The sequence below is a fragment of the Emydura macquarii genome, unplaced genomic scaffold (assembly GCF_026122565.2).
Source record: "Emydura macquarii macquarii isolate MOO-44397 ecotype Brisbane River unplaced genomic scaffold, CSIRO-AGI_Emac_v2 contig_2481, whole genome shotgun sequence".
Classification (NCBI taxonomy): Eukaryota; Metazoa; Chordata; order Testudines; family Chelidae; genus Emydura; species Emydura macquarii.
Genome location: NW_027132618.1, coordinates 4,639,328 through 4,667,114, shown reverse-complemented (window position 1 = coordinate 4,667,114; position 27,787 = coordinate 4,639,328). Strand labels below are relative to the sequence as shown.

The following is a 27,787-nucleotide window of genomic DNA, read 5'->3' as shown; positions in this document are numbered from 1 at the left end:
TACTTATTGCACCTTGTCAATTCAACAGAGAGGATAAAAAAGGAGAGGGAAGCTAGGGTGTGTGCATGCATGTATATGTGCAGTGGAATATAAGGGGTGCCATGCAAAAGAAAAAGGGAAATAGAGGTGTGTGCACATTAGGGGGTCATTCTCTGGAACTCATCTTTCCAGTGGCCTAAAAGGATGCCTCTTTACCATTTTCACATTGCTGAACCAGAAAGTAAGAAGTCAGGAGTTTGACTGACTTTCAGTTAAAAAAAAAAAAAAAAAAAAATTCAATGAAAATTTGATTCCTTTCTTGGCTCATCAGTATATTTAAATGTGATATTGTCCAAAACCCCTTACCGAATAATAAGCTTTAGGGATCTATCAATTTTGGCACACTTTCTCAGCTAGTTAAGGCACTTGAACAGTCACTGGACAAAACTATCACTCCTCCGGTACACAATGGTAAAGAGAACAAGGTCTAATTAATTTGATATATTTTACGCTAAATTTTAATTCTCAATTTCTTATTCCCTATTACCCGATACTTACACGTAAAATAACCTAGCTTTGTATTAGCAGAGACTAGTTTTTGTCCTCCATGTGTCTGTTCCCATCAAATATGTGCACAATTATATTATGTACATTAACTTCTGTATTTCTTAAATAGAACTGAAAATCTAACTCAGATGTCAGCTGTTTTCCTTATTAGAAGACACCTATCTGTAGCTCACTGTTGGTTTAATGCAAACAATAGTACTAAAAATATAAATTAACAATATATTTCTTTTGAGTGTGTTTTTTCCCCCCAAATAATACTTGTACGTCTCTTGTGCAGTATATTTTGTCAATATTTTCCAGAAAGAAATCTGATCATACTTATATGTTGAAGGAAGCTATAATCTTCTCAGTAGTGATATCCTCAAAGCAAAGGTTTTCTTTTTTTGAACAGGATGAGGAAAGTATCCCGATAGCGTATCGAGAGTTACCTGAATACAAAGAACTGCTAGAGTTAAAAAAGTTGAAGAAGCAAAAACTCCAGCAGATGCATGCAGAAAGTGGATTTGTGCAGCATGTGGGGTTCAAGGTAAGATATACTGGTATCGTGGTGGTGTTCAGTTGAGTGTGAGCATTTTTTAAGACTAGCAGGAAGTGGATTTCCTTAGAAAAAGGAAACTTTCCTTTTTGTGGTGATAGATATATAAGAAAAGAATTATGGAAATATGTAATATCATAATGCAGGAAAAATCAGACTTAGGCTGAGACCCCGCATGGAAAATTTCAGTCCAAATGGTTATTTGATAGTGTTATAAGCAACTGAAAACAGGCCTTATCATGGGAACAGTCAGGCAATCTTAATAACAGGTGGAACTACCAGCCCTACCTGTAGTATAATAAGTTATACGTATTGAACTTGAAAATGCTCTCTTGTAATAAACCTACTCTAATGTATCTTATCTTTCTGTATAGCTTAACTTAAAAAAATGGCTAGTGCAGCTGTCTAGTGATACCATGTTTTGCTTCCATGTAGAGGATCCCAAGTTAAGGAATTTCAGATAGTCAAACTTGGAGAATTGCAGAGGCATCATACTCATCCCAGAGATAGAAGGGACTGCCTTGTATCACTTTGCAGCAACTCCTCTGGTCAGTTCAGGACTGGCACTGATAGGTTCCAGAGGAAACCATGTCCAGCTGTTCTTGGCCAGAAGGATAATCTCAATTGGGAGCCTTGAGGGAGTGGGGAACAAATAGGATAATCATCAGAAGTCTGAGTGGTTTTTCCTAGGATCTGCTGTTTTATAAATATTAGAGAGACAACATGTGTGAGGTAATATCTTTTATTGAGCCAACTTCTGTTGGGGAGAGAGACAAGCTTTTGAGGTTACACAGAGCTGACCTTCAGATGATCGTGATTTTGCAAGAAATTTTGCTCTTTATTGTGTTGTGTGTACAATACATTGGTCAAGATAAAACTATATATTTTTAACATAAATCTTTGCTTTCACTACCTTGTTGTTCAATATGTTTTACAGTGTGATAACTGTGGAACTGAACCCATTCAAGGCATTCGGTGGCACTGCCAGGATTGCCCTCAAGAAATGTCCTTGGATTTCTGTGATTCTTGTTCCGATTGGTGAGCAGCAAGCATTGATGCTTATTATTTGCAATTACTTGAATATCTCATTAAGGCTTAAACACTGAATAAACTCTTTGCATATGTGGGATTTATGATGCCTCTTGAAAGTTAGATGTAACTAGATTATAACTATAATGTGAATATAGAATATAGCTATTCAGCACAGTGGAGAGCATAATTAATTTTTGCACTCTGAAATACTAAACTGTGAAATAATAATGTGTGATATAGAATTTGACATACATCTGTCAATTAAAAATATAAAAAGAAACAGGTATTGACTGTTTTGGAAGTGAATAGATTATGAAAAATAAATAAATAAATTGCCAAATTGTTTTTAATTTCCTTTGCAGTCTACATGAAACAGAGATTCACAAAGAAGATCACCAGTTAGAGCCTATTTACAGAGCAGAGACATTCTTAGATAGAGACTACTGCATGTCCCAAGGCACCAGTTACAATTATCTTGACCCAAACTACTTTCCAGCAAATAGATGACATGGGAAGCAGACTTACAACCGTGGGCTTCCTATCCTCTTTGAAAAGTAACAATGGCATCATTGTTAATTCCGTGCACACTTTGGAAAGACTCTGCTTTCCCTGAAATGTCACTCACAGCATGACGGCTTCCTGGGTGTACTCGTCAAACTACAGTGCCGAACTGTCACGGTTCTTGATCACTGAACAGCAGCTGAACATTCCTAGTGCGCAGAAGGTTTCACTGGGAGACTTTCCTTTCACCACATTAGTCATTTTTAGGTGGTGAATCTAAAACAAAACAAAAAAGAAAGGAAAAAAAATACAGAAAGGTGAGCCAGAAATGAGAGCGCTAATTTAAAGAAACAATAAATTCCAAAGGCTTTGAAGAGCTTGGTTATGAGATCCAGAGAAGATGAAGTATTTATATTGAAACAGTTTAGTAGCTTGCAGTTTTGTTGTGAAATAGTTTTCAGCACAGAAACTGACTTCTTTAGGCAAGGTTTTAACCAATGACAGTGTTTGCTTCTAGGATATACTCTAAAAAAATACTCACTGTTCCAGTGATGGTTGGTTATAGGCCTTTATTAAATTGGAGCTGCTTACTCACATTGACTTCTAATTTTTTTTTTTAACCACAATGAACTCTATTACCAACAGTGAAGCACTACAGGGGGCAACGGTTTCATTGCTTCCTTAACCAGCTCATGGTGTGTGAATGTTATAAAATTGTCACTCAGATATATTTTTTAAATGTAATGTTATATAAGATGATCATGTGATGTGTACAAAATATGGTGAAAAGTGCCAGTGGTAGTAACTGTGTAAAGTCTCTAATACTCAACATTAACTCCTTTAAAATAAAGTACACAGCCTTCTGCCTCTGTATTTGGAGTTGTTAGTGCAACTCATCAAAGAAAACTGCCTAATATAAATCATATATATGGTAATAATTTTCCTCTTTTGTAGTCTGCACAAGATCCATGAAAGATTGTATTTTTATTACTATTTAAACAAGTGATTAAATTTAGCCTGAGCAGTGAGCAAGGGTTCACGTGCGTTCTTTTATACTGCTGGATTTTGTTGTGCATCATTTAAAACATTTTGTATGTTTCTTCTTATCTGTGTATACAGTATGTTCTTAAATAATGTTCAATTGTCAGGAGAACTGTGAGAAATAAACTATGTGGATACACTCTGTTTATATATAGAATGTTTACTGTGATTTCCTTTCTATGTAGATTTTGATTTTTTTAACTAACATTAACAATAGAAAAGATACATTTTAGCAGGTCACATGAATACTTAAAGGGCCCATATTTGCATGGGCTCAGCACTCGGCACTACTGTTGACTTCAATGGGAATTGAAGGTCCTCTGCACCTAACAGAATATGCTCAGCCTCTTGCAGGATAAGATCCTTAGTTTTCTCATATCGTGTTCACAAATTGTTCTTTTTCAGACTGAAGAAGAAAGGAACTTTAGCAACTTTGGTACACTGTATTAGTCTAAAAAGTGCTGATGTCTGCAAAGCCTTGTAATTATTGTGGTATTTTTGAGCTAATAACTTTTTATTGAACTGTATAGCTTGTGATTCAGAAACATTGATTATTTTTAACTATATGAGCTTTCCACTTGCTTAAACAAAAACTTGAATTTTCAGAGCGATTAAATGTAAAAGAAACACATTAGTTTAAAAACATGGCAATAAGAAGGGTAATTGGCTGATTGCATTTGATAGCATCTTTAATTGTAGCCTGATCACAGAGTTAAATTTCACAATTTCATTTAGTTGTAATTACTTCTTGTTTCAGAAGAAAATAAGCTTAAGCATATAATATATTGAGTAGATAATACAGTACTAAAAACACTGAATGATATAATACATCATCTGTAAGCATATCTCATATACTTTGAGAAATTAATAAACTTAAAGAAATATAATGTAGCAAATACACCTGATGTATTTCACTTTTCTCTTCAATGAAAGACAAAAGCTATCGCTGTGAGAGAATCTATATCATCATGGGACCATAAAATATTATGTTCTCCCACTCAGTTACATCACCGTTATAGAAGCAGTTTTGGTGAAGAGTGATTACCAGAGAGAAATCTGTTATAATCTTATTTTTTATGGGCTTTAAAAATGTTCTCAGTGGGAAATAGCCATAATACATAAGTGGGGAAAAAATTACAAATTTGCACAGGGGAAACGTTAATATAGCTAGAATGAAAGGGGCGGCAAGAGGCAATTCAGACTTGAAATTCCTTAGTTAAAGTCTTGGTTAAAGCCCTGTTTCTAATTTGAATAAATGTACTGTATATATTTGTGTTTATATACATGCGTGTGCACACACACAGTTCTCTCTCACACACAGTATGTGTGTGTGTGTGTGTGTGTGTGTGTGTGGACATATGTGTAAGAATGGTGGATATCAAATATATAATGTCCTCACACAAAAACAGTGCTACTTACTGAGATGGGGGAAATCTTATTTAACTGCTTTTTGTGACACTTGCATGTTGATTCATGTAATATTTGCATTGACTTTAGATTGGGATCACAGCAATTATGCCTCATGGACTAGGGCAGTGGTTTTCAACCTTTTTTCATTTGCGGACCCCTAAAACATTTCAAATGGAGGTGTGGATCTCTTTGGAAATTCAACTTGCGATCTGCAGGCCCCTACCATAGATGTCATAGACTAAAAACTGACTGAACAGAATTAAACTATAAACTGCGGCTTTCTATGGTAACAACACCACTTCCAGGTTTTAATCTGTAGGTGGGGGTATTCACAAACTTTTGATTGATCCGAAAAACAGACTGCCTTTTCTGGGATCTGAAACTTTATTTTCATAGTCACCACTCGTGGACAGCTTAAACAAAGTCTGCGGACCCCCAGGTGTCCACGGACCACAGATTGAAAACCACTGGACTAGGAAATGTGATCTAAAAAGCGGGGAGGAGGAGCAGAATTAAGAGTTAAACTTGACACACTACATTTAAATTATGGAATTGTGTGTTGACTAATACTGTAACTAACTTTTGGAATTAGAAACTGATGATCTGTTTCTCAGGGACAGCACCAAAAATCCAAGTTTCACATTCCACTCGTTTTAACTATCATTCTAATGAGAAATAACTCAAGAAACAACTAGAAATATCTATATGCGGGTGTGTCAAGGATAATTTACAACCACATGATCATTCCAGAATCGTCTAATTATTGGAAAAATAGTGTAAGAGTACCTCCCTGTAATGCCACTAGGTTCAAATCTAGGCTAAAAGGATGTTTCTCTTCAAGCTGGAAGGTAACTGGCGTATTTGCAAGAAGTTGTTTGTTAGACATATTGTCTCACATACCCTTCTGGTTGGTTCACTACAATGTATTGGAGTTGAGATAGCACCTCAATTGGTATCAGAGATAAAGGCTAATTTATAAAGGAACCCAAGGAAGCAAGAACATCCACAATTAAAGGGTAAGAGGAGGTCCAAAACTGACTTTTAGTGAATAACGAGTTAGTGCTTACATTGCAGATGTCAAGGAAGTAGAAGAAAAGCAGAAAAATCTGCCCTGATTGGGGAGAAAAAAAGTTTAGTGAGCTTTATTTGATTTATATTTACCAGTGATCCATATTTCATGGAGCTTTAGGCAAGATCAAACTCACATGTACTACGGCATGAACTACGACTCTTAGTATTTGTCCATACTTTTTATTTGTATTATGTCTTCATTACAAGAAAGATATCTTTAAAAATACAAATCTGCCCCATAAAGGCTCATTGAAAGTACAGTTTTTGACAGAAAGATTAATCATGCAAACTTAAACTGTGGATTGATGCAACAGTACGGTAAGAGGATGCAATTACTTCACAAGAATGTCATTAAGTTTTTATTTGGCTACCAGTCTACCAAAAACCAACATTTTGGCTAACTAGGTGGAAATAACATATGATTTTACATACTTTTGTGCAGGTATTTTGGAAGGTGGATTGTTAAAGATACAAGCAACAGGAGTGAAACAATCCCTGACATTTTCCTCGGTTTTTTTTTTTTTTGGACTGTCATTTTCAAAGTTTGGCAGTGCCACTGCAGGACAACAGATGAGGATCCAAAACTAAAATTTATACTTGGAATACTTCCAAAGTGTGATTTAATGATATCTGCTAATCTTTATGCATAATGGCTGTTGAACAACTTCACATGCTATTTTTTAACAGTGAAATATACTACCATTATTAGTACGGAGAACTATCTGTTTGCCGTTTTAATTGCACCAACCTTATTTGGTCCATGTTTTCAGCAAAGAGCAAAGGTGTTTCCTGCCCAATTAGAAAATCATTATAATATATGCAGCAAGCTCTATCAGCACGGCAAAGCTTTCACAGCAGTTTTTTCGTCTGTGAGATGGCAACAGATGAACAGACCTCTATGGTATTTGTTAATTTCTTCACATTCAGTTTATTTTTTGCTGGATGCATTTACAGTGCTTTTGGGAAGTGTCAAAAGTCTATTCAACTTCCACAGCGCCACAAATTATCATGACTAATTCTAGAAATGTTCCATTATAAAGCAAAATGGCAGAGAACAGATTTCAACCACTATAAATCAGGAACAAGCTAAGTGTTAGCACAAAAATGAACAATGTTAATTAATGAAAGAAAAAAATAACCTCATTGCAATGAGATGGAGCAATCCTGAAAGTCTATACTATATGGCAGGTGGAGGAGCTGACTGCTGATTATGCAACACATCTGATTATATTCAAATGCATGATACTATAAATATAAACTGGAGCTGCTGTTCACCATGCTGCTTTTAACCTGTGAAGTGCAAACAATTTGATAAACAATATACAGTACTAGTGGTTTTAGTGTAGAGAGCATTTTGTATTTAGCATACTGTATGATTATAAATAAAAGCTTTCTTTTAAAATAACATTTAATACAACATGCACTAATTCCAGATACCTCTCAGGACAGCAGGTATTGCTTTGAACAGCATTTTAGTCAAGTGTGACAAGTGCACGTGAGAAGAAACTTTGTATGTAAACCATTACTGTACTTCTGCTGACAGAGAAAATGCCTCCTCTTCCTTTTTCAGAAAACAGTCGACTGATGTGCAGACTTGAAGAAAAACCTCTTCTGGCGTTCCTTCTGCATTTATCTATTAAAAAAAAGAAAGTTATGTTAGATAGAAATAATATTGTGAACACACCCGTCTATGCTGATTAAGTTCTAACAGCTTCATTTACCCATGTTGTCTAAATAATTGATCCGAAAGACTCAGAGCAGTACTAATTCTGGGTTATGGGATTTGAGATTGGTTTTATGTATGTGCCCCTTAAGAAAATCCTACCGTAGTATCTGCAGCTTCTGTAAATGCTGAACTGGAAAACAGAATATTCATTCCTTATGCTTCCACTAGAAGTACATATGGAGGGCTTGTAGGTCGCTCAGTTGTACACTGATGTTTCTGCAGAATCCTTTGAAGTTGAAAATATCATAACATCTTTGCTATATGGAAAGGGCTCTAAAGATTTTTGGGATTCCTCTTTTAACGCTATCGGTTCCAAATAACTCCGTTTAATACTGGTTTAAAAAAAATAAAGTCACTAGCGCACTGGCTTGTTTACTGTTGTCTTGTCATTTGAAGTGTCACTGCATATGAGCCTATGATCTGAGGGCTTCCAGGCAACAACTCCCAATCTAGCTTGTCAGTTGAGTTTTTGGTATTTCAAGCTTTGTGAATTTGTTGCAGTTTTTTTGTGACCTTTGGGCAGTGGGCACTGCTTTTGTTCTGGTCCATTGCTCACTTTGTTCAAAACAGATAAGATTGAGTTCTCCACAGATTCTGCTTTGACCGAATTTTCTCCTGGATGTTCAATTCACTTTGGAGAACTGATTAAGAAAGTCTAAAGCCCTATTAACCGATGCTGTGCAATAATTACCATTGTTTTGGCTGTGGAGAAGAGATTTTACAGCCAGTAATTGTACTGTACATTATATTGGAAACTTGTAGATTAATACAGTGACTGAGATCTGAAAACAGCATATTTCTTGTGGCATTATGGATTGATTTTCTTCTCTTGTATTTAGTGTCAGATGATGATTTCTTTTGTTCTGCATTTCATTTCATCTTTGGCCTATTTAAAATGTCAAAAAACCTACATTTTTATATTTTGTGTTCCAGAAATATCAGCAAACTGGATACGTAATACAATTGTTCATATTTATTATCACTGATGATAAATAATGGTTTCAGATATGTAGAGAAACAGAATTTGAGATTTGAACTAAAGTTTCAATCTCCAATTCAGTTGTTTCTTCCTAAGCATGAAACTATGCTGTACGCACACAAAATACGTATTTTACAGCAGCACAATTTCAGCACAAGGCCTGGAGGAAATTATTATTTCTCAGATTTTTAAAATACAACCTTAGATGCCCATCCAGTGCTCTACGTGCCTATCCCATACTTTTAAAATCGTAACATAAACAAAGGACTGTCCATAACTAGATCCACTTAGGCCCATTCCCTCCTCAACAGCCTTAGAGAAGAGGTGGAAAAAGGATGTGTTTTGCAATGTGCCCAGAGATTAACAACTCTCTATTCTTGAGAGTCTATGGGGGCAGAGGTAAGTTCTAAAATCAAGGATACCCTGTAGCCTATGTCTCCTACTCTCTCCCCTACATATTGAACAAGTGAGGTGACCATATCCATTGCTGTAGTACCTCACAAGATAGCTCTTAGAGCAGAAGAACAATTGCCCACAACTACACCCTGGGTTCTCAGGAGGATGAGAACAGAGATATTCAAGAAAGAATCCATCCACATACACACCCTGTAGTGTTCACAAACAAAACCAATTAAATCTCATGGTCAAAGACTGAAGACAAAAGAATCAGCATGAACTCATCTTCATCCATTGCCGGGTGGTGGAGATTAGCAAATTCAACCAGTACAATTGCCTTGCTGCCTTCTGGGGGTATGTCTATAAAAGACCCACAGATGGCCCAGGTCAGCTGACTTGGGTTTGCAGGACGTGGTTTGCGGGGCTAAAATTTGCAGTGCAGATGGCCGGACTTGGGCCAAAGCCCGGCATCTGAAAGCCTGTGAAGGGGATGGGTCTCACAGCCCAGGCTCCAGTTTGAGCCCAAACAACTACACCGCAAGTTTTAGCCCTGCAGCTTGAGTCCCGTAAGCCCTAGTCAATTGACCTGGGGTCTGAGACTCCGTGCTGCAAGCTTTTTATTGCAGTGTAGACTTACCCTCTGCCTCTTCCTAAAAACAGGAGATAGAAGACAGGTCAATAGCCAGACTGTCAGCATGAAGAGTTGGATTCCTTACGAGATTTGCAATACTTTATTTAAGAGCTGCTGGAACCTGGCCCTCCCCTTGCAGGATGTAGCCCAAAGTTATCTCATGCATAATCTCCATGAGCAACACTGGCAGAAAGAGAAGTTTGTCTCCTCAAGAGTACGATGGACCCTGCTAGCTAAGAATTGAAAAGTGGTAAGGTACGCGCAAGGTAAGTTCGAACTTTGTGTCCTCTGTTGTGAGCTAGACCTAAACACAGTATTAAGGCTCCCTAGTTTTTGTGGTGTATCAGATTGGAAATTCCACTGCAGTTTTAGGTAACTTCAAACATGGAGGGTTTTAGTGTGTGAAATCTGAAAATGAGTAATACATTCAGTCCCATAGTCCTTGTATTGTTTATTTTGTTATTTTCTATTTATTTTATACTTTCCCCATATTTTTATTTCTTTGCATTGAAAAAGCATAACTTGAAATTGCCACAGAGGAAGCTGGAGCATTTGACTATAGATAAGAGACCATTTAGGAATACTTTAGGCACCTAAGAAGGCAGTTACCGTTGTGGGATAAGCACCTCTAGTTGGATATCCGCTTCCATTAAAATGATCAGGAGTCAAATAAGTAATTAATGTTAACATTTACATTCCTATGACTGGGGTTTCAGAGTTACAATCCCACTGAGAATGATGGTGCACTTCACATGTCTCTGAACTACTTATGCAGGCTGTCTGCAAAAGTAGCTACATGGAAAATTACTACAGAATAAGCTAAGGTTTGAGTTCAAAGTGCAATAGCTATTCTGCACAAACTCCTCATGTGGCAACTCTTAGTGACTTGTATGGCTTAGCGGACTAAGCTATACCACAAAAAGATTCGTTCTTCGGCTTGGTCTACACTTAAATATTATATTGGTCAGGGGTGTGAAGAAACACAGAGTTATGCCAACAAAATCCCCAATGTAGACACAGCTATGCCAATGGAAGAGTACTTCTGTCCATATAACTAATATCATTCAGAGAGGCAGTGTTCCCACGCTGGAAGAAAAACGTATCCTATCAGTTTAGCCTGCCTATATGCTAGGGGGCTATGCTGGCATAGGTTCTGTAGTGTAGACATGGTCCTAATGTAGAATGTGTCCACATGGGGAGCCAGAGCAGAATTGCTATTACCCTTTATGCTCACACGCTAGTTTATTCTATGCTAACTTCCTGTGTAAACAAGTCCTTTGAAAAATTGTACTGCACTGGTTTCCATTCATATTTTGAATAACTGTCCCATATTACCATATTACTCATCATTGTCAGTGTTTCTTGCACCTCTCTCTAAAGCAGTTGAGAAATGACTGCGTTGCCACTCCTGGGGGTGAGGGGAGAGGGTCACAAAAGGTAATCAGGAGGGTCATGGGGTGTTAAATTGTATTACAATCTAAAGCAAAGAAAACCTTGTTTCCTCATATAGCCTTACCCTTCAAATTCAAGTATTCTCTGCCAACCTTTAGAAACATGCACTCGGATTATATAGGAGCATCACTGTTCTCACGCACACACTTGTTACTCTTTTACAGAGAATGTAAAGGGATCAAATAAATTTGTTACATCAAATAAAGGGTCATCAATCTGAAAAGATTAAGAAACACTCTTCTAAAGCATATAGTGTAGTTGCTGTCAGAGACTGACTGGACAATCCTAAACTAGATGGTGTTCTTCAGTATGGCAATTTCTACGAATAATTGTTTTGTTTTGTAATAGCTATGCAAAAATTCTGCAGTAAGTAACAAAAAGTTTCTTCTGCTGCTCCTTAACTAGCACATGACTTAACTGCTTTTCAGCGCTGTTATTAAAGGGAGGAGGAAAAAATTGCATCTGGGTTGACATCTTGTAAGCTAAACTTCAGGCTGATGTGATTTGAAATAGTGAAGCTTTATGCATCCCTAACAATTCATTGGGGTGGGCTGCTTACATTATTTGCTAAATGCACACTCCTTTTATTTAGCTGTCTATTTGAACATGAAGTTTCCTAGTAATACACCTACTCAGCTGCTGTAAACCAGGTTGGGATCTTGCTTGATTGCCTATGCGCTGCTGTTTAATATTACTTATTAAACTCCTACATACTGTCAATAAACGAAGCTTTAAAGGATGAGTCATATTAAGAATAATCAGAATTTTGTGTCTCAGTAAAAAGCATAACTACTGATTAAGACACCATTACATTAGACAGAGGACCTGATTTTTAAAGGTATTTAGGCACCTAAAAATGCAGACAGCTGCCTAGTGGGATTTTCAAACACATCTGTGTGCCAAACTCCCCTGGAAATCAATGGAGGCACCTAGGCATTTCTGAAAATCCTACCAGGCACCTATCTGTGGGTACATCCACACTTGTGGTGTGTGTGTGTACACCTAGCACTGTAAATGGTGAGACACTACTTAGGCAAACAGAGTGCCCTACACGCCTGAACCCGTAGGGTGAAGCCCCTACACAGCTCTCCACGCCCCCTGCAGTGCTTCTCAGGCCTACACTGCTATTTGTAGCACTGGAGTGTCCCATTGCTAGCGCCTTTCCCTGCCACTGTGAAAGTCTCCAGCAACCGGGAAAGGCTCGAACACAGGAGAGGCAGCAGGAAAAGGTTCTAGCAGGGGGGATGCTGGCAGCTTCCCTGTTGCTGGAGCCTTTCCTTGCTGCCTCTCCCCTGCCAGAGCCATTCACTGCCATATGTAAGTACACATCACAGAGACAAGCCTGGACGCAGCCTGTCTTTCAATGCGGCACGTAGCTACACATCTAGCTTGTGTATATACTGCCATAAGTGTAGACATAGCTTGTATCTTTAGGTGTCTGAATACAATTAGAAATCTGACCCATACTCTAACCATAGTGTTGTGAAAGACAACTTACAATTCCTAGCCTCAAAAACTCTGTTCCTGTGGATAACAGGGCTCAGAGAGAAATAGGTTTTATAGCAAATGTCGATTTTTTCCCTAGTACAAAATCAAATTATGAAACTAAAATCTTTTAGCCTACAAGCCACATATGCTGCAATGCTGCTGAGCTGCAGCCTGCCCTGTAACTGTGTCTTTGTTTATACAGCCCTTTCTAAAAGGAGCATCTAATTTGTTTTAGTAGAGTTGGATTCACATGTGGCTGTCACACATCATAAATGTGAATCTGATTCCAGGAGTTCATTCTTGCACTTTGGATTGATTTTTGCCATGAGTTTTCCTATTTTTAACTAAACCTTGACTTTTGCATTTTTTTTGCTATGAAATTTTGGACTTATTTTTCTCCCACAACAGTCAGCTAGCCCAACATGTTATACATAGTTCAATAGTTAGCTGATATTTTCAGTTTGCAATTTTCTGTAATTAAAATAGTGCAGTGGCTTTATATTATGGAAAAACTACACTAAATAGTATGAATGTTTCTGTATTAAGGAAGTTCCAGTCTCTGTTTCTTTCAAAAGTAACTTCTGCCCTTACCTGTACAATAGGAATAATCTGTAAAACAATCTGTAGTTGTTGTTACCATCTGGTGGATGCAGTGCATCACACGTGGTAGGGACCATAAAGAACTGAGTTGCCCCCAAAACCAAGGTTTTATATTCCTTAACCAGAAAATAACGTCTATCCCACCGTTAATCACTTTGATGTCCAGAATAGGGTTTGGAAGCTTTCTACTTAAATAGAAAATGTGCAGATTAAAAACAAACACACACATAAAAAAACCCAAAACTCTTCAATTCTTTACCCTTAATTCTGTCTGATTAGATTTTCCCCAATGGTGCACATTACCCGTGCCTCTGCTCAGTTCAGTGTTCAAAAGGTTCATGGTCATTTAACCCTGTCAGGGTCACAGACTGGGAAAACATTTGCATTTTAAGATTCCAACCCTTTTGTTGGATGCGGCGTGTTAGCTGCTGAATAAGAGCAGTTAGCTTTTGTTTGAAGAGTGACTTTAAAGGGAGACCTGACCTTCTGGCCACAGTAATCTGACATTGCCAAATCATCATTTCAAAAATCCTATTGACTTCAGTGGCTGCTAGATCAGGCTTCAGAGATTCATAATCTCCATAAGGTCCTTAAGGCTCCTTCCAGGTATCTCCTAATAGTAAATCTAATGAAGTTAATGAGAAAACTAAGGTTTAATGTTTGGGCTCTTTATAAAATACGGTGCACCTCTTGATGGTCCACATCCCAGCATTCCTACCTCACTGACATTTAACTGGTACTCTGTGGCCAAAGGTTACATGGGCAAGGAGTGTGATCTATCATACATCCATTAAGGGCCATTCCCATGTATCCTGGTGCTATACGGCAGTAGGGAATCCAGTGACTTTTCAAAACAAAGATCAGTAAGTGTAGCCCACAAAGAAAACGTTTTCAACTTAGATTTAAACCAACAAACAGGGTAAACTACATTCATATCCTCTGCCAGAGTGACCTAAAGAGGGGCAAAATACAAAGTATTTGGAAAACATACAAGCACAAGGCAGAGAAAACATTAAGAAACCATTGCTAGGATGTGATGATGTGCTGTGTGTGTGTGCGCCTGTTCCTTTCAACAGGGCACTGTGCAGGACCATGAGCACTGATAAGAACAAGTAAAAGGGAGAAAGACAGACTATCCAGGGGAGTGAAAAATGAATCTAGGAATGCATTTCTGCGTGGAGTGAAAGCTATGGCTGCAGTTAATGGCTAAGGCTGGTAAGAATCCTGTTGTTGTTTATTTTATTTATATTGATTCCCTACTCCCCAGTGAGTTTGCACCTTAACTGGACAATGAACAGATTGGCAAAATAGAGATGGAACGTAACACAGTAGAAGACTGTGCGGACAGTAATGACTGTGATTATTTTTTTAATGCCCACCATTACTACAGTAAGGGGGCAGAGGGTACTTGACCTTAGTATGTGACTGGATAGTCATCTATCTGTGATATAGTAGAACTCAGCAACTAAACATTTAGTGGATGAGAGAAGACTTTTTAACCTAAAATTAAACATTTTTAAATATAACAAACGGATTCCTTACTCTCTGTACCAAATAAACGAGACATTATGACCAGAGATGAGGGAGACAGTATAGGGGCAGTCAGTAGAAATTTCAGAAGACAAAAGTGAAGTTTTGAACCTGCTCATGTGTAACTTCAGGCAGCTGAAATGCTCCCAGCTCGCCTCTCACTCAGGCTGAAAATCCTTGTTAGGCAGAGGGTTGAGGTACCAATTAAGGCCCACTCTAGGCCTTGTGCTGGCCCTCTGCACAAGGGTGAATTTTTCCCGTGCACATGTAGCCCCTCCAGTGGCTAGTTAAGAGCTGGTGAGCTGCAAAGTGCAGGTGAACTTATACTGCTACTGCCCTGTGCTATACCTGTTCTGTGGATAAATGAGAGGGCTTAGGTGCCAGGGCTGCCAATCTGACACCTTGTCTCAGCAATAAATTCACTTATAAACGTAGAAATCAAATCAAATTCTCTTTGCCAAGCCAATTCCCAACTCTGCCTTTTTGCTCTATGCCTAAGCAAAGGGTGGCTCTTTTAGAAGGGCTGTATAATTATGATCCTGAGAGCTGTCACATGGGACAGGTGGACTTAAGTAAGGTCATTAATCTCCTTTCAAGTAAAATAATTAGCAGTATTTGACCTTGCACTGGGGCAGGCTGCATTAAAAACACAAAACAAAAAACTGTGATTTTTTTTAAAGGAGCCTGGTTGGGATTTGGGCCCCTTAAACACCTTTGAAAATCCCACCCTTTGCACCTTTAAATCCTTCCCAATCCCTCAAAGTAGGTTTTAAATCAGATTTAAAGGGCATGAGCTTTGTGTGGGCCCTCAGCACAGCAGTGAATTTCATCTGTTGAGATCACAGGCCTGTTTCCCAGCATTAGTAAGGTGAAGCAGGACTTGGGAAAGAGGTAAATAGCGTGTCCTTCAGGGGGTCTGCATTGGGACCACTACAGTTCAACATATTCATAAATGATCTGGAAAAATGGGTAAAGAGTGAAGTGGCAAAACTTGCAGATGATAAAAAACTACTCAAGATAGTTAAGTCTAAAGGAGACTGCAAAGAGTTACAAGGAATCTCACAAAGCTGGGTGAGCGGGCAACAAAATGGCAGATGGAATTCAGTGTTTATATATGCACAGTAATGCACACTGGAAAACATAATCCAAACTACACACACAAAATGATGGGGACTAAATTAGCTGTTACCACTCAAGAAAGAATCTGGAGTCATTGCAGATAGTTCTCTGGAAACGACCGCTCAATATGCAGCGGCATCAAAAAAAGCTAACAGAATTGGGAATCATTAGGAAAGGGATAGATAATAAGACAGAAAATATCATATTGCCTCTTTATAAATCCATGGTACACCCACATTTTGAATACTGTGTGCAGAGCTGGTTGCCCCATCTCAAAAAAGATATATTGGAATTGGAAAAGGTACAGAAAAGGGCAACAAAAATGATTAGGGGTAAGGAAAAGCTTCCATCGGAGGAGAGATTAATAAGACTGGGACTTTTCATCTTGGGAAAGAGATGACTAAGTGGGGAATATGATAGAGGTCTATAAAATTATGAGTGGAGTGGAGAACGTAAACAAGGATGTGTTATTTACTCCTCATAACACAAGAACGAGGGGTCACCCCAATTAAATTACTAGGCAGCAGATTTGAAATGAACAAAATAAAGTATTTCTTCACACAATGCACAGTCAACTTGTGGAACTCCTTGTCAGATGATGATGTGAAGGCCAAGATTATAACGCAGTTCAAGAAAGAACTAAAGTTCATGGAGGATAGGTTCATCAATGGCTATTAGCCAGGATGGGCAGGGATTGCTGTTTGCCAGTAGCTGGGAATGGGCAATGGGATGGATCATGTGATGATTACTTGTTCTGTTCATTCCCTCTGAAGCACCTGGCACTATCAGAAGACAGGAAACCGGGCTATATGGACCATTGGTCTGACCCAATATGGCCATTCTTATGTTCTTATTTAGCTATAACCATAAAGTAATGAAGACTGACAAATTCCTTGATTTAGAACATACAAGGAAGTTGTGATCAGACATATGATTGGATTTTTTTCTATTTTTCACCTGACTTCCATTCCGCTTCTCTGTCTCAGCGAGCACACAAGTGGCTGCTAATGTCACTGCTTAGCAGGCTGAATTATATGTTCCAATGTGCAATAAGTAAAAAAGCAATGCACATGCCCTGCAAATGCAAATGCAAATTTTCCCTACACCCTCCCTTGGTGCCTCTATGCAAGTGCAACTATGCAAGTGACACATGATACAATGCTAGGCCAGTTTAAAGACTGTAAAGGTAAATTTCTATTTTATCCTAATTTTCCTACACATATAATACTGTAGCTTAAAGCAAATATTGCCAGTTATTGAGAACTTACATCTTTATGCATACAAATAATTGCACAATACTAATTTAGCATAATTGATACACTGTTCCAGAACATCAAACTACTGCTCTTTGCCCCTCCAAATTCCTTTTTAAAACCCCCTTTCTTCCCTTTAACCTTTAACCATAAATCTGCTCTTCAAAACTGTCTACACCCATCCTTCTACCTATGTTTTATGTATGTTGTATTTCAGCTACAATGCAAACAGTCTGAACAGTGATCTCATCTTCTTGTATTTCTAAATAACTGCAAATAAAATAAAATAAAATAAATTCATAATGCATGGTTTATTGGGTACTTCCCCTCTCCACCGCTGTTTGTGAATCTTGCATAAATACAGCATAATTTTTAAAAATGTATGTTGTTCAAAGTTAATTGCCAAATCATTATGTTTGTAGATTGTGCATGAGCCATTCATTTCAAGTGTTTATAAGATCAGTATGACTGGTCACCCAAGTTTAATATATTTCTGTTACTTGATTGGATGAATGTAAATCTAAGGACTTAGCTATGTGGGGAAATTGACTGGAACAGCTCTTGCAGTATCAGCTATTCTGCATTAGCCATTCTGGATGTTCTGTTCTGGCATAAATGTGACTTTATTCTGGAATAACTTGTGTCACAGATTCAGGGTAACTGCACCTGCTTCCCCCTCTCCACGGTCCACTCCAGGAGTCCCCAGTCAGGTCTCAAGATTCCTGCTATCACCTCTCTCTGGGTTGAGACCCTTGTCCCAGTCCTTTCCGACTGGGGGGGTTTTAAGGCTGCACAGCTCCTTGCTTTATTTACACTGTGATCTCCCCAGCAAGCCAGTCTGCCTGAAGGCCAGCAGCTGTGCTTTGCTTTCTTTCTCTGAGGGCTAGGAGCAGTGTACTGCCAGCAGCTACAAGTTATCACATAGCTTCTTCCAAGCAAGCACATTTATTATTACAGAGGAAAATATAAAAAACAATACAAGTTCCTAGACACACAGTAAAAGCTTATCAGAGGTCACCCCATCAGTCTTATGGGGCCCTACCAGATTGCAGTCCTTCCAAACCTTGCACAAGGGTTGGGGCCCCCAGTTGGACAGAAGTCTTGTCCATTTGCTTGATCAGAAAAAAGGTCCTGAGTCAGTTTAAACGCAGCCTTTTAAAGCCACAAATCATTTCTTTGTCTTCCTACTGCCTGGAAACCCAGTTTGAACCAGAATATGCAAACCTCCCCTGGGCTGGCATCGCCCTGGAGGTGTTTACCACATTAGCGAGTCATTTTAATAACCCCACCACTGTTTTAGTTCCTGAAGGAGCTGTGGTAACCCTCCACCATGGGGTAGCATACAAGCATACAATCCCTGATTCACAGTGATACCTAAACTTAATACAATATGTTCCCCCAAAGACACAACATGCGGTTGCAATATCTCTCAAAATTAGTATGCTTCCAAAGCAGAATCATTATTCTGCAATAAGGTTACTTTTATTCCAGAAGAGAGTGTCTCCCCCGGGTAGCTATTCCCGAACAGCTAGTGCAGAATGGAGCACAAACTTGCAGCAAATAGATTACAAAAAAAAAAAGGCTGAGGAGAGAGCTCATGGGGTAGAGTAGAGAAGAACAAGAATGCAAAAGCTCTCTTCTGAGCTGCAACATCCCTGCTATTCTGGGAAAAGGAAACACCATGATGGTTGGCACAGCTCATTTGACCAAGGCCATGGGGAGGCAAAGAATTCCATGTCCCCTCAAATCACATGTGCATCTGTGAATTGCCTTAAAAAGATAATTAAGAAAAAGGAAGACCAGGCAAAGAAGTTTTATTTCATAATTATTGGGCGCTCAGACTACACTGTAATGTGCTGACACACTAATTTAGGAATACAATAAACATAGAGAGAACTAGATTACAGGGCTCACTTAAAGTAACAAATGTAGGGCAACCAGAATGCCTTCTGCCGCTCTACACTTAGCATATCGTGTTCCTACTGTAGGGATTGCAAGGGACACAGTTCATGGGTGACACTATATATCACGGGCCACATTCAGCTCAGGGTTACATCGATGTCAGATGGTATAACCTAGCCTAGCCTCTGTGACACACGAGAGCCAGACAGCATGCAAGGCACAGCTGCAAACTGCTCACTTCCAGGGAATTGTAAGGTAGGAGGTCTGGCTGGGATGTTCTGGTTTAGCGCACCCCCCTGCTACAGCCCCTGCTGGAGACATTGCTGTGAAGCTTCCAGCAGAACTTAATGGTCTCTCTCCCTTGATAGAAATGACATTATTGATATCAACACTGGCCCTTTCCTCAGGTGAATCCATTCTCCGTGCAGAGGACCAGGATAGAAATGGAAGGTACTTCCTGATGCCAGCAAGAGTGAATCTGGCACAAATGGGTGACTGAGGGACCCTGGGACATATATGATTCGGAACTTCTTTCTGTTCTTTAAGGTGATCTGTGAATGGGGAGGCGGGCATTGTAAACAGGATTCCGAGGCAGCTTAGCACATCAGTTACATGTGTGTTTCCCTCTTGCAGCTCTACCAAGCGCTGTTTATCCATTCTTGTACTTTATCTAAAGTCAAGCTTTGTGTTAACAAACATGGTACACTAGAAGGGTCAGATCCTCAGCATGTGTAAAAAGATGTGGCTCTATTGAAATAAGTGGCCCTATGCCATTTACACCAGCTGACAATCTGCCCCTATGTAAACCTGGGGTGGAGGTGTGTGTGTGTGTGTGTTTCTGCACAGGAAGGAGGTTTAGACGTCACCCTAAGCTGTTTATGACATACTTAATCTGCTCTCCTGGGTGACCATGCAGAGAAGTACACACAGCTTTTTTTAAAAAAAAAACTTTTAATAGGAGAAGATACTATGGTTTGTGGTGGTGCATGGTATTCTAGGTGAATCTGTCACCTTACGCTTTAAAATAGTTTGCAGAAGTCAGCGATTTGACTGCAGAAAGTGCATAATGCAGGCTGCTTCACTGAATGTTGAAAGTAACCGTGTATTTTACAGAGACCATTTGAAACTGTCAGTGCCAGCCTGTGCTCAGGAGAAAACGAACCAAGCAAGAGGAAGATGAGATCAAATCAGAATATGAGCGCCGTGGGATGCTGGCAGGAACTGAGCAGTTTATAAATGGCCCCTTGCATCACTAATCCTGAAATATCATTCATATAATGGAAGAGGAGAACAATAGCTTAATTCAAAAGTTAAGCAATTTACCTTGCATAACTGTGGCTTCTTTTCATAATAGGCAATCAAGGGCTGAGTTGCTTGATAGTAGGTTTCAATTCGTTTCATGGTAGTTTCGGCATTGTCGTCAATACACTGACTCTTCTTCAAAAGGCGACTGCTCATGGTCTCAGTGGAGCAGTCCATGCAGAGCACAAGTTTTGGCTCCCCAATCTATAGAAGCGGAGAAACAATAACTAGTCCAAATGCTGGCCTTGAAAAACCTGGTTTTGTTTATTAACCCAGTATTTACAGCTAACTGTAAAACACAGGCCACGTGATTAGTCATATAATTAAAGTAAGCCCAACGATCTGTAGCAAATAATTTATTCAATGAATTTAGCCCCTTTTCTATTTGTGATTTTCGGCAAGCAGATTACGATTATTAACAAACAGTCATTTGCAGCACCCAGAGGCTCCATCATGATGAGTGCTAGGCAAACACATACAAAGATACAGGCCATGCTGTAACGTACTTGGAATCTAAGCACCAGCTTTGAGAATTTGTTCACTATTTGCAATTATATGACAAATGCTTTATGCAAACAAACTCCAGCCTCTGGCGTGGCCACTGTTAAGTATTTGCTGTTCAAGCTGTGTGACTAATCACATGGTATTGTTTTTAACTCCATGATTGGATGACTATAACTTGCATAGTTTCGAATGAACATCTGTAATTCCATGCAAATAAAAGCAACACACACAACCCAAATGTTTATGTAAACAAAACCCTGCCTGCCTGAATGGCAATTACACATTAAATAAAGGAGCTTAGGAATGCCATCCAATGTCATTCACTGTGTTTACTCCGACCTGTGTTCATAGGTACTATTTGCCCAGGTCTAATTGAGATGTAATTCGCCATCCCTATGGCCTCAGTATGAACAGAGAGATGTGTTATATCACTTAGATTTATGCAGAGGTGAATTATTTCTCACTCATATAAGAAGAAACCTATCATTTCGTGCTTCTCAAACTGTGAGGCAGCCTTCCCTGAGGAGACTCTGACCTTTTCCTAGGGAGCTCAAGTGAACCAAGGCAAACAGGGATTTTTTTTTCTTTCATTCTTGGGACATGGCAAAGACAGAGCCAATTTCTGAATTGAATAGAAGATTATATTATATGCTTTTACTTATTCCCAGATAAAAAAAGACCCTGTAAAAATAAGAGAAAAAAAACTCAAGCAAGTTGCACTGTTCTCATATTACAAAATATCCTGTGCGTGTGTCGGATCCTTTCAAAAATTCTAAGGATGATTCCAGTAATAAATTTTAACAGGCAGTCATGGATGTTTCTCTACACATTGGGGAAAGAACACTGCAGTGCACTCTATCCTGCAGCCTCCTCAGACAAAACTCCCATTGACACAGAGTTTTGGCCGAGCAAGAACTGTAGGACTAAGCCTAATATGTGATAAACTGCAATTCTAAAATCATAGAACTGTAGGGCTGAAAGGGCCTGCGATAAATCATCAAGTGCAGCCCCTTGCACTGAGGGAGGACCAAGTAAACTTAGACCATCCCTGACAGGTAATTGTCCAACCTTTTTTAAAAACCTCCAGTGATGGGGATTCCACCACCTCCCTTGGAAGCCTACTGCAGAACTTATCTAACCTCATAGTTAGAAAGTTTTTCCTAATATCTAACCTAAAGATTAAGTCCATTACTTCTTGTCCTACCATCAATGGACAAGGAGCACAATTGATCTTTGTCCTCTTTATAACAGTCCTTAACATAGTTAAAAACTGTTATCAGGTCCTACCTTAGTCATTTTTTTCTCTCCAGATTAAACATGCCCATTTTTTTTAACCTTTCCGCATAGGTCAGGTTTTCTAAACCTCTTACCATTTATGTTGCTCTCTTCTGGACTAAATGGAACAGTTAATTCTCATGTCTTACATACAACACTCTTCTTAATACACTTCAGAATATTAGCCTTTTTCACAGCTGCATCACATTGTTGTCTCATATTGCCATACTTCTACAAAAATCTTCAAAAACAGACTTCAGCGAGAAACTGGTGAGCTGGAACTCATATGCAAACTTGACACAATCAAACTGGGTCTAATAGGGACTTGGAATGGTTATCTCATTACAAGAAGTAATTGTCACTGTTCACACATTCTCACCTCCTAATCAATGGTTGTGAATAGGCCTCATGACTCTAACTGAATGGACTTCGCTAACACCTACCCTCCCCATTGTTCCTGACCCTTGGATGTGTGTATATGTATATATATATATATATACCTCCTATCTGATTTCTATTTCTTGCATCTGACGAAGTGGGTTGCAGCCCATGAAAGCTTATGCCTGCAGAAATTAAATTTGTTAGTCTTTAAAGTGTTACAGGATTCTCGTTGTTTTTGCTGTATACAGACTAACACTGGAACTTTTCTAAGTGTAATATTTTGTATTTATCTTTACTGAATTTCATCTTGTTGATTTCAGACCAATTTCCAATTTGTCAAGGTTGTTTTGAATTATAATTCAGTCCTCCAAAATGCTTGCAACCCTTCCCAGCACGGCACCATATGTACACTTTGTAAGTATACTGTCTCCTCCATTACCTAAGTCATTAATGAAAATACTGAATAGCACCAGACCCAAGATAGGACCCTGGGCGACCCCATTAGATATGTCTGCCCAGTTTGACAGCAAACCACTGACAAACTATTCTTTGAGTATGCTCTTTCAAACAGCTGTGCATCGATTTTATAGTAATTTAATTTAGCCCACATTTTCTTACAAGAATCCCATGTGAGACTGTGTCAAAAGCCTTACTAAAAATCAAGATATATTATATCTACTGCTTCCCCCATCCACTAGGCCAATGACCTGGTCAAAAAAGGAAATTAAGTTTGTATGTCAGGATATGTTCTTGACAAATCCATTCTGGCTATTACTTATAACCCTATTATCCTATAGGTACTTACAAATTGATTGTTTAAGAATTTGTTCCAGTAGCTTTCCAGGTATTGGAGTTAGGCTGACTGGTCTATAATTCCCCAGTTCCTCTTTGTACCCCTTTTTAAAGATAGATATTACGTTTGCCCTTCTCCAGTTATCTGGGACCTCACCATGAGTTTTTTAAGACAATTCCTAATGGTTCTGAGATTGCTTCATATGGTTCCTTAAGTACCCATAGGATAAATTTCATCAGGCCCTGCTGACTTGAAAACATCTAATTTACATAAATGTCCTTTAACCTATTGTTTCTCAATTTTGGCTTGCGTTCCTTCTTCCTTGTAGTTTATTGTGTTGAGTATCTGTCACCACTAATCTTTTTAGTGAAGAATGAGGCAAAATAAGTATTAAAAAGCTCAGTCTTTTTTATGTCATCAGTTATTAGCTCTCCTTCCCCATTAAGTGGAAATCTGAAGTCCTACACTTTCCTTTGTCTTTATCTGGCTCTTAAAGTATTTTAAGAACATCTTATTGCCTTTTATGTCCCTTGCTAGGTGTAACTCATTTTGTGTCTTTGCTTGTTTAAGGATCAATACATGTAATGAGAATGTCAGATATGATCTCCATGCACGTATCTCTGAAGTCCTTTGAAAGGGTCAGTCAATTAAAGATGCTCCCTATTTTTTTCCATCTCAGCAGGGATTTGGAGGGCTTCTCTGTAGGAAAATATGAGAAAAAGCCCCCAAGAATAAGTGGCTGTTCATTTGATTAGTGACCATGAGCTACAGAACTTTATGATTGGCTTTAAAAGAGCCTCAGATGACTGACGTAGACCTCCGAGAAAGGAAGATGCTCTCCTGGAGTCAATTCTTTTAAGCAGGTAATACCTTAGAGGTAAGTTTTTAACAGTAAATATTCCACATTAGGTCTACAGTAGCTGAAAAATAAGGGAGGTGGCTTGGACTCTGAACCCTTCAGCCTGGTTTTCTGCTTCCTTACATTCTGAGTTTCTAAGAGGCAGCTAAAGCCCAGCCGTAACATTTGCTCTTATGCTGTGACAACCTCAGTCTTTAGCAGTTGGGCAGTCCCATGACAGGCTTTCATTCATAGGACTTTTCAACACAACCAAGAAAGACTAATGGCAGCACTAAGTAATGTTGTCTTATTGGATTTCAAAGGCTCCAGAAGCAGTTTTAAATATGACCAGGTGTTATCAAGCAGTGCAGTAATTACACCAATACTATCTGTGCTTAAAGTAAATGCCCACATTGCCCACTTGTGGCTAAGTTATTCATGTTAACATTTCCCTCCAAATCCACAGAAAAATAAATGGGGCAGAGTCTACTTACAGTTATGATGGTGTCAATCTGGAGTAATTCCACTGATTTAAGTACAGCCATGCTATAACTTTTATTAAGAGAATATCCAGGGCTCAACTAACTGATAGGTAACTATGTTACCTGGTATGGTAAATCAAGTATGTTTTATTTTTGAAAATCCCATGTGATTCTGCTGAGGCTGCATATATACACACCTATTCTCTGGTGTTATGTTTTTCAATCTATGTAGAGCATAGAGCATAGAGCAATGTAGAGCAGCCATACTTTCAGTCTGAGTCATTTTTATTCCAGATTAATGAAAACAACAAGAAAGAACGATGTGTGCGTGTAACATGCTGCTTCAGCTGTATCTCACAAAACAGACAACAGAATCCTATTGATTAGATAGGTACATATGCCATGTCTGCAGCCTGTCACAGTGAGATGCTGAGTGCTCTCAACTCCCATTGGCATAAATATGGTTGAAGGTGCTCAGCACCTGACCTGAGGTGCTCAGCACCTTACTGAATTGGGTCTGTAAGACTTTCTCTTTTAAATTAAAAGGGACCAAATTTCTGCAATTCCTTGGTAAATGCTCTTCTCTCTCTCAGCTTCATCACAAATAAAGGAGAAAACTAAAGAGCCATTAAAAGAAAATGATCTTAGGTTTGGTACATTTAAGAATGGCTTCTAAAGTGAAAGTAGCATCTGCATCCCAAATAAAGGCCAACTGTAAGCTTTGTTGCCAAGACAACCAAAGGAGTGTGTGTGAACAGTGAAATGATTCCAAAACTGCAAAGACTAAATAATTCTGTGTCATTTCTTTAGAAGCACTTTAGGCAACTTTTTTCCAGTGTGGGAGCAGCCGCTAGCAAAATATATATATTGTAAAATGAACCCTCCTTCCCATTCCACCTTTCTCCCAAAACAGTGGGATGTTCTCTTGTGGATTCAGCAAACTGTATGTCAACTAGGACCACTTTGGACTTGTTGCTAGCTATGACCCACAAAACTGGATGTTCAAGACACATCCCAGAATGAATGCTGAAATTCCTGTTTGGAGCATAATGACGATGCAGATTTATCTCTCTCTCTGCTGTTTTGGATTCAACCAGGCTCCCACATTTAGAGCACTGTGAATTCTGTGATGTACCAAGCAGGGGACTACAACTCCCATTAGCTCTCTCCCCACTGCACATGCCTCTTTCTCCTGGCCAGATGAGGGAAAGGTTCTGAATGAGGAAGTGGCCACCTGGGCTCTGTTTTGGAAGAGCATGGGAAGTGAGGAGCTGCAGGAAAGCTGAAGCAGCAGCCACGTGGCAAACAGGGAGCTGGAGAGAAGCTGAATTCAGAGAGTCATATCCAGAAACTGAGTGCAGAGCCATGTGTGGAACAGGCTGTGATTAACAGACATTACAGCCGGGTGCAGCTCTCTGTGGGATTTAGAGAGGAGCAGCAATTGCTGGGCAGGGAGCCAGTGTAAAGGAACTCAATGAGAGACACTAACTGAGCCTGGCCTAGAAACCTGCAAGCACCTACTTGCTTGGAGCAGAGACTGGACTGTAGGGGGCACCCCAGGCACTGTAGGGCTCTGACTCTCAACTGTCCTGCCCCAGGGACCCAAGCAAGAGCTGCTATTGCTCACTTTGAACTGTGTCTGTTTAAACCTCAGTGCTTAGGATATTAGCAACCTTTTCCTTTCCTGCCAGCCCCAGTAAAATACCCTTTCATGTAGCCATATATCTCAGTGGCTACTGGGACCCACCAGGGCTAGCACTTACTAGGCCTACGTGATGAAACACCTACAGTGCTTGCCTCTGAGTTGCGCTATTCTTAGCATGCTATTGGTAACTTAGAGGTTTAGTGTACTGAGCAGCCACAGTAATTACAACTCTCCTGGCAGCTAAGTGGTTCATTTTTCACTGGAGCATCAGGCTTCTCCTTTACTGTGAGCCAAGAGGGAAAATACCAGTGAACTTAGCAGCTTGTATGGGGTCTTTAGAACGTTTCAGTAGAGCTACTTGCAGAGTAAGATACAGCTCAACCTGTCCCTATGTGACATACTCTTTCACATTACACTAGCTTAAGAGAGTAGCATTAAGTTCTTGATCAACAGGATCCTCCCCCGGTACAGGACTGTGTTAGTTCCAGTGCCATTTAAATTAAAAAAATGTGTCTGAGAATACAATGGCTGGGTTCTAGTGCAGGGGGTGCATGGATTCATGAGGGAATTAGTTTAGGGCCTCTAAGCTTTGTAATTATTTCTCTAAGAACTATTCCTGAAGCTTTCTAAATAATATAATTTGTTAATACTTGTGATGATTTTTGCATATGCTGTATATAGACAGCCTCGCCACATTCCTGATGTCACCTCTTGTCATTCAGTCAAACTTAATGCAGGCAGGAAGTATTTTTTAAAATGCCCTTTTTAAAAAAATGACTTTACTGAGTCACCTAGGACCAAAATGACCCCTGGTGGAGTGGCTTCAGTGTTGCAACACCAGTGATGACTGGAGACTAGTATTTTTCAGCTAAGTTTTAAATCCCTGGATCTTTATATTTTGTTTCAGAAGCTGGTGAGGACTCAGAGTTGTACAGCCACTACCGGGTTCCTGCAAGGCCCAGGCAACTTAATCCAGGAGACAAAATCTGTAATTCTGGGAAGGGTTCCATCCCCAGCTCCATCCATACACGATGCTCTGGCAGTGAATAGGGACTGAAGGAGATCTCCCCAAGAGCAGACACTGAGTTGGGCCATGACATGCAAGCACAAGGGCATGCTATTGGGGCTGTAACGCATACTGTTCAGGCTATTCTCACTTGCACCACAAGCCATAGCCACAAAGAGTGGCAGCAAGGCAGGAGCCTCCTGGACTGTCTAAGTTATACTGGGGGCCATTTCAACCCCTGCAGCAGCCCAAAACCACTGGGCTGTGCCTTTTGGAGACCCAGTACAGAATCTGATCTTCTGTTTCTAGCTGTCATATCTCTCACCACTCATATGGATTCTTTTGTGAT

At 39.4% G+C, this 27,787-nt stretch overlaps 2 protein-coding genes across 2 annotated transcripts in view; one reads left to right on the top strand and one right to left on the bottom strand.

Moving 5' to 3' along the window:
* The first annotated feature begins 700 nt into the window (after positions 1 to 700).
* Positions 701 to 3,812, top strand: LOC137163245 (ZZ-type zinc finger-containing protein 3-like). The gene is made up of 3 exons (XM_067563423.1): positions 701 to 1,072; positions 2,019 to 2,119; positions 2,476 to 3,812. The coding sequence occupies exons 1-3, from the start codon at positions 869 to 871 to the stop codon at positions 2,618 to 2,620; spliced, it is 450 nt and encodes a 149-aa protein (XP_067419524.1). The 5' UTR covers positions 701 to 868; the 3' UTR covers positions 2,621 to 3,812.
* Positions 3,813 to 6,300: 2,488 nt separating this feature from the next.
* The window catches only part of AK5 (adenylate kinase 5), a 131,623-nt gene continuing 110,136 nt past the window's right edge, over positions 6,301 to 27,787 (bottom strand). Inside the window, exons 13-14 of the mRNA XM_067563421.1 lie at positions 20,536 to 20,718; positions 6,301 to 7,769 (exon numbers count right to left, since the gene is read on the bottom strand). Coding sequence (XP_067419522.1) covers positions 7,659 to 7,769; positions 20,536 to 20,718 — 294 coding nt within the window. The 3' untranslated portion in view covers positions 6,301 to 7,658. The remainder of the gene's footprint in view (positions 7,770 to 20,535; positions 20,719 to 27,787) is intronic.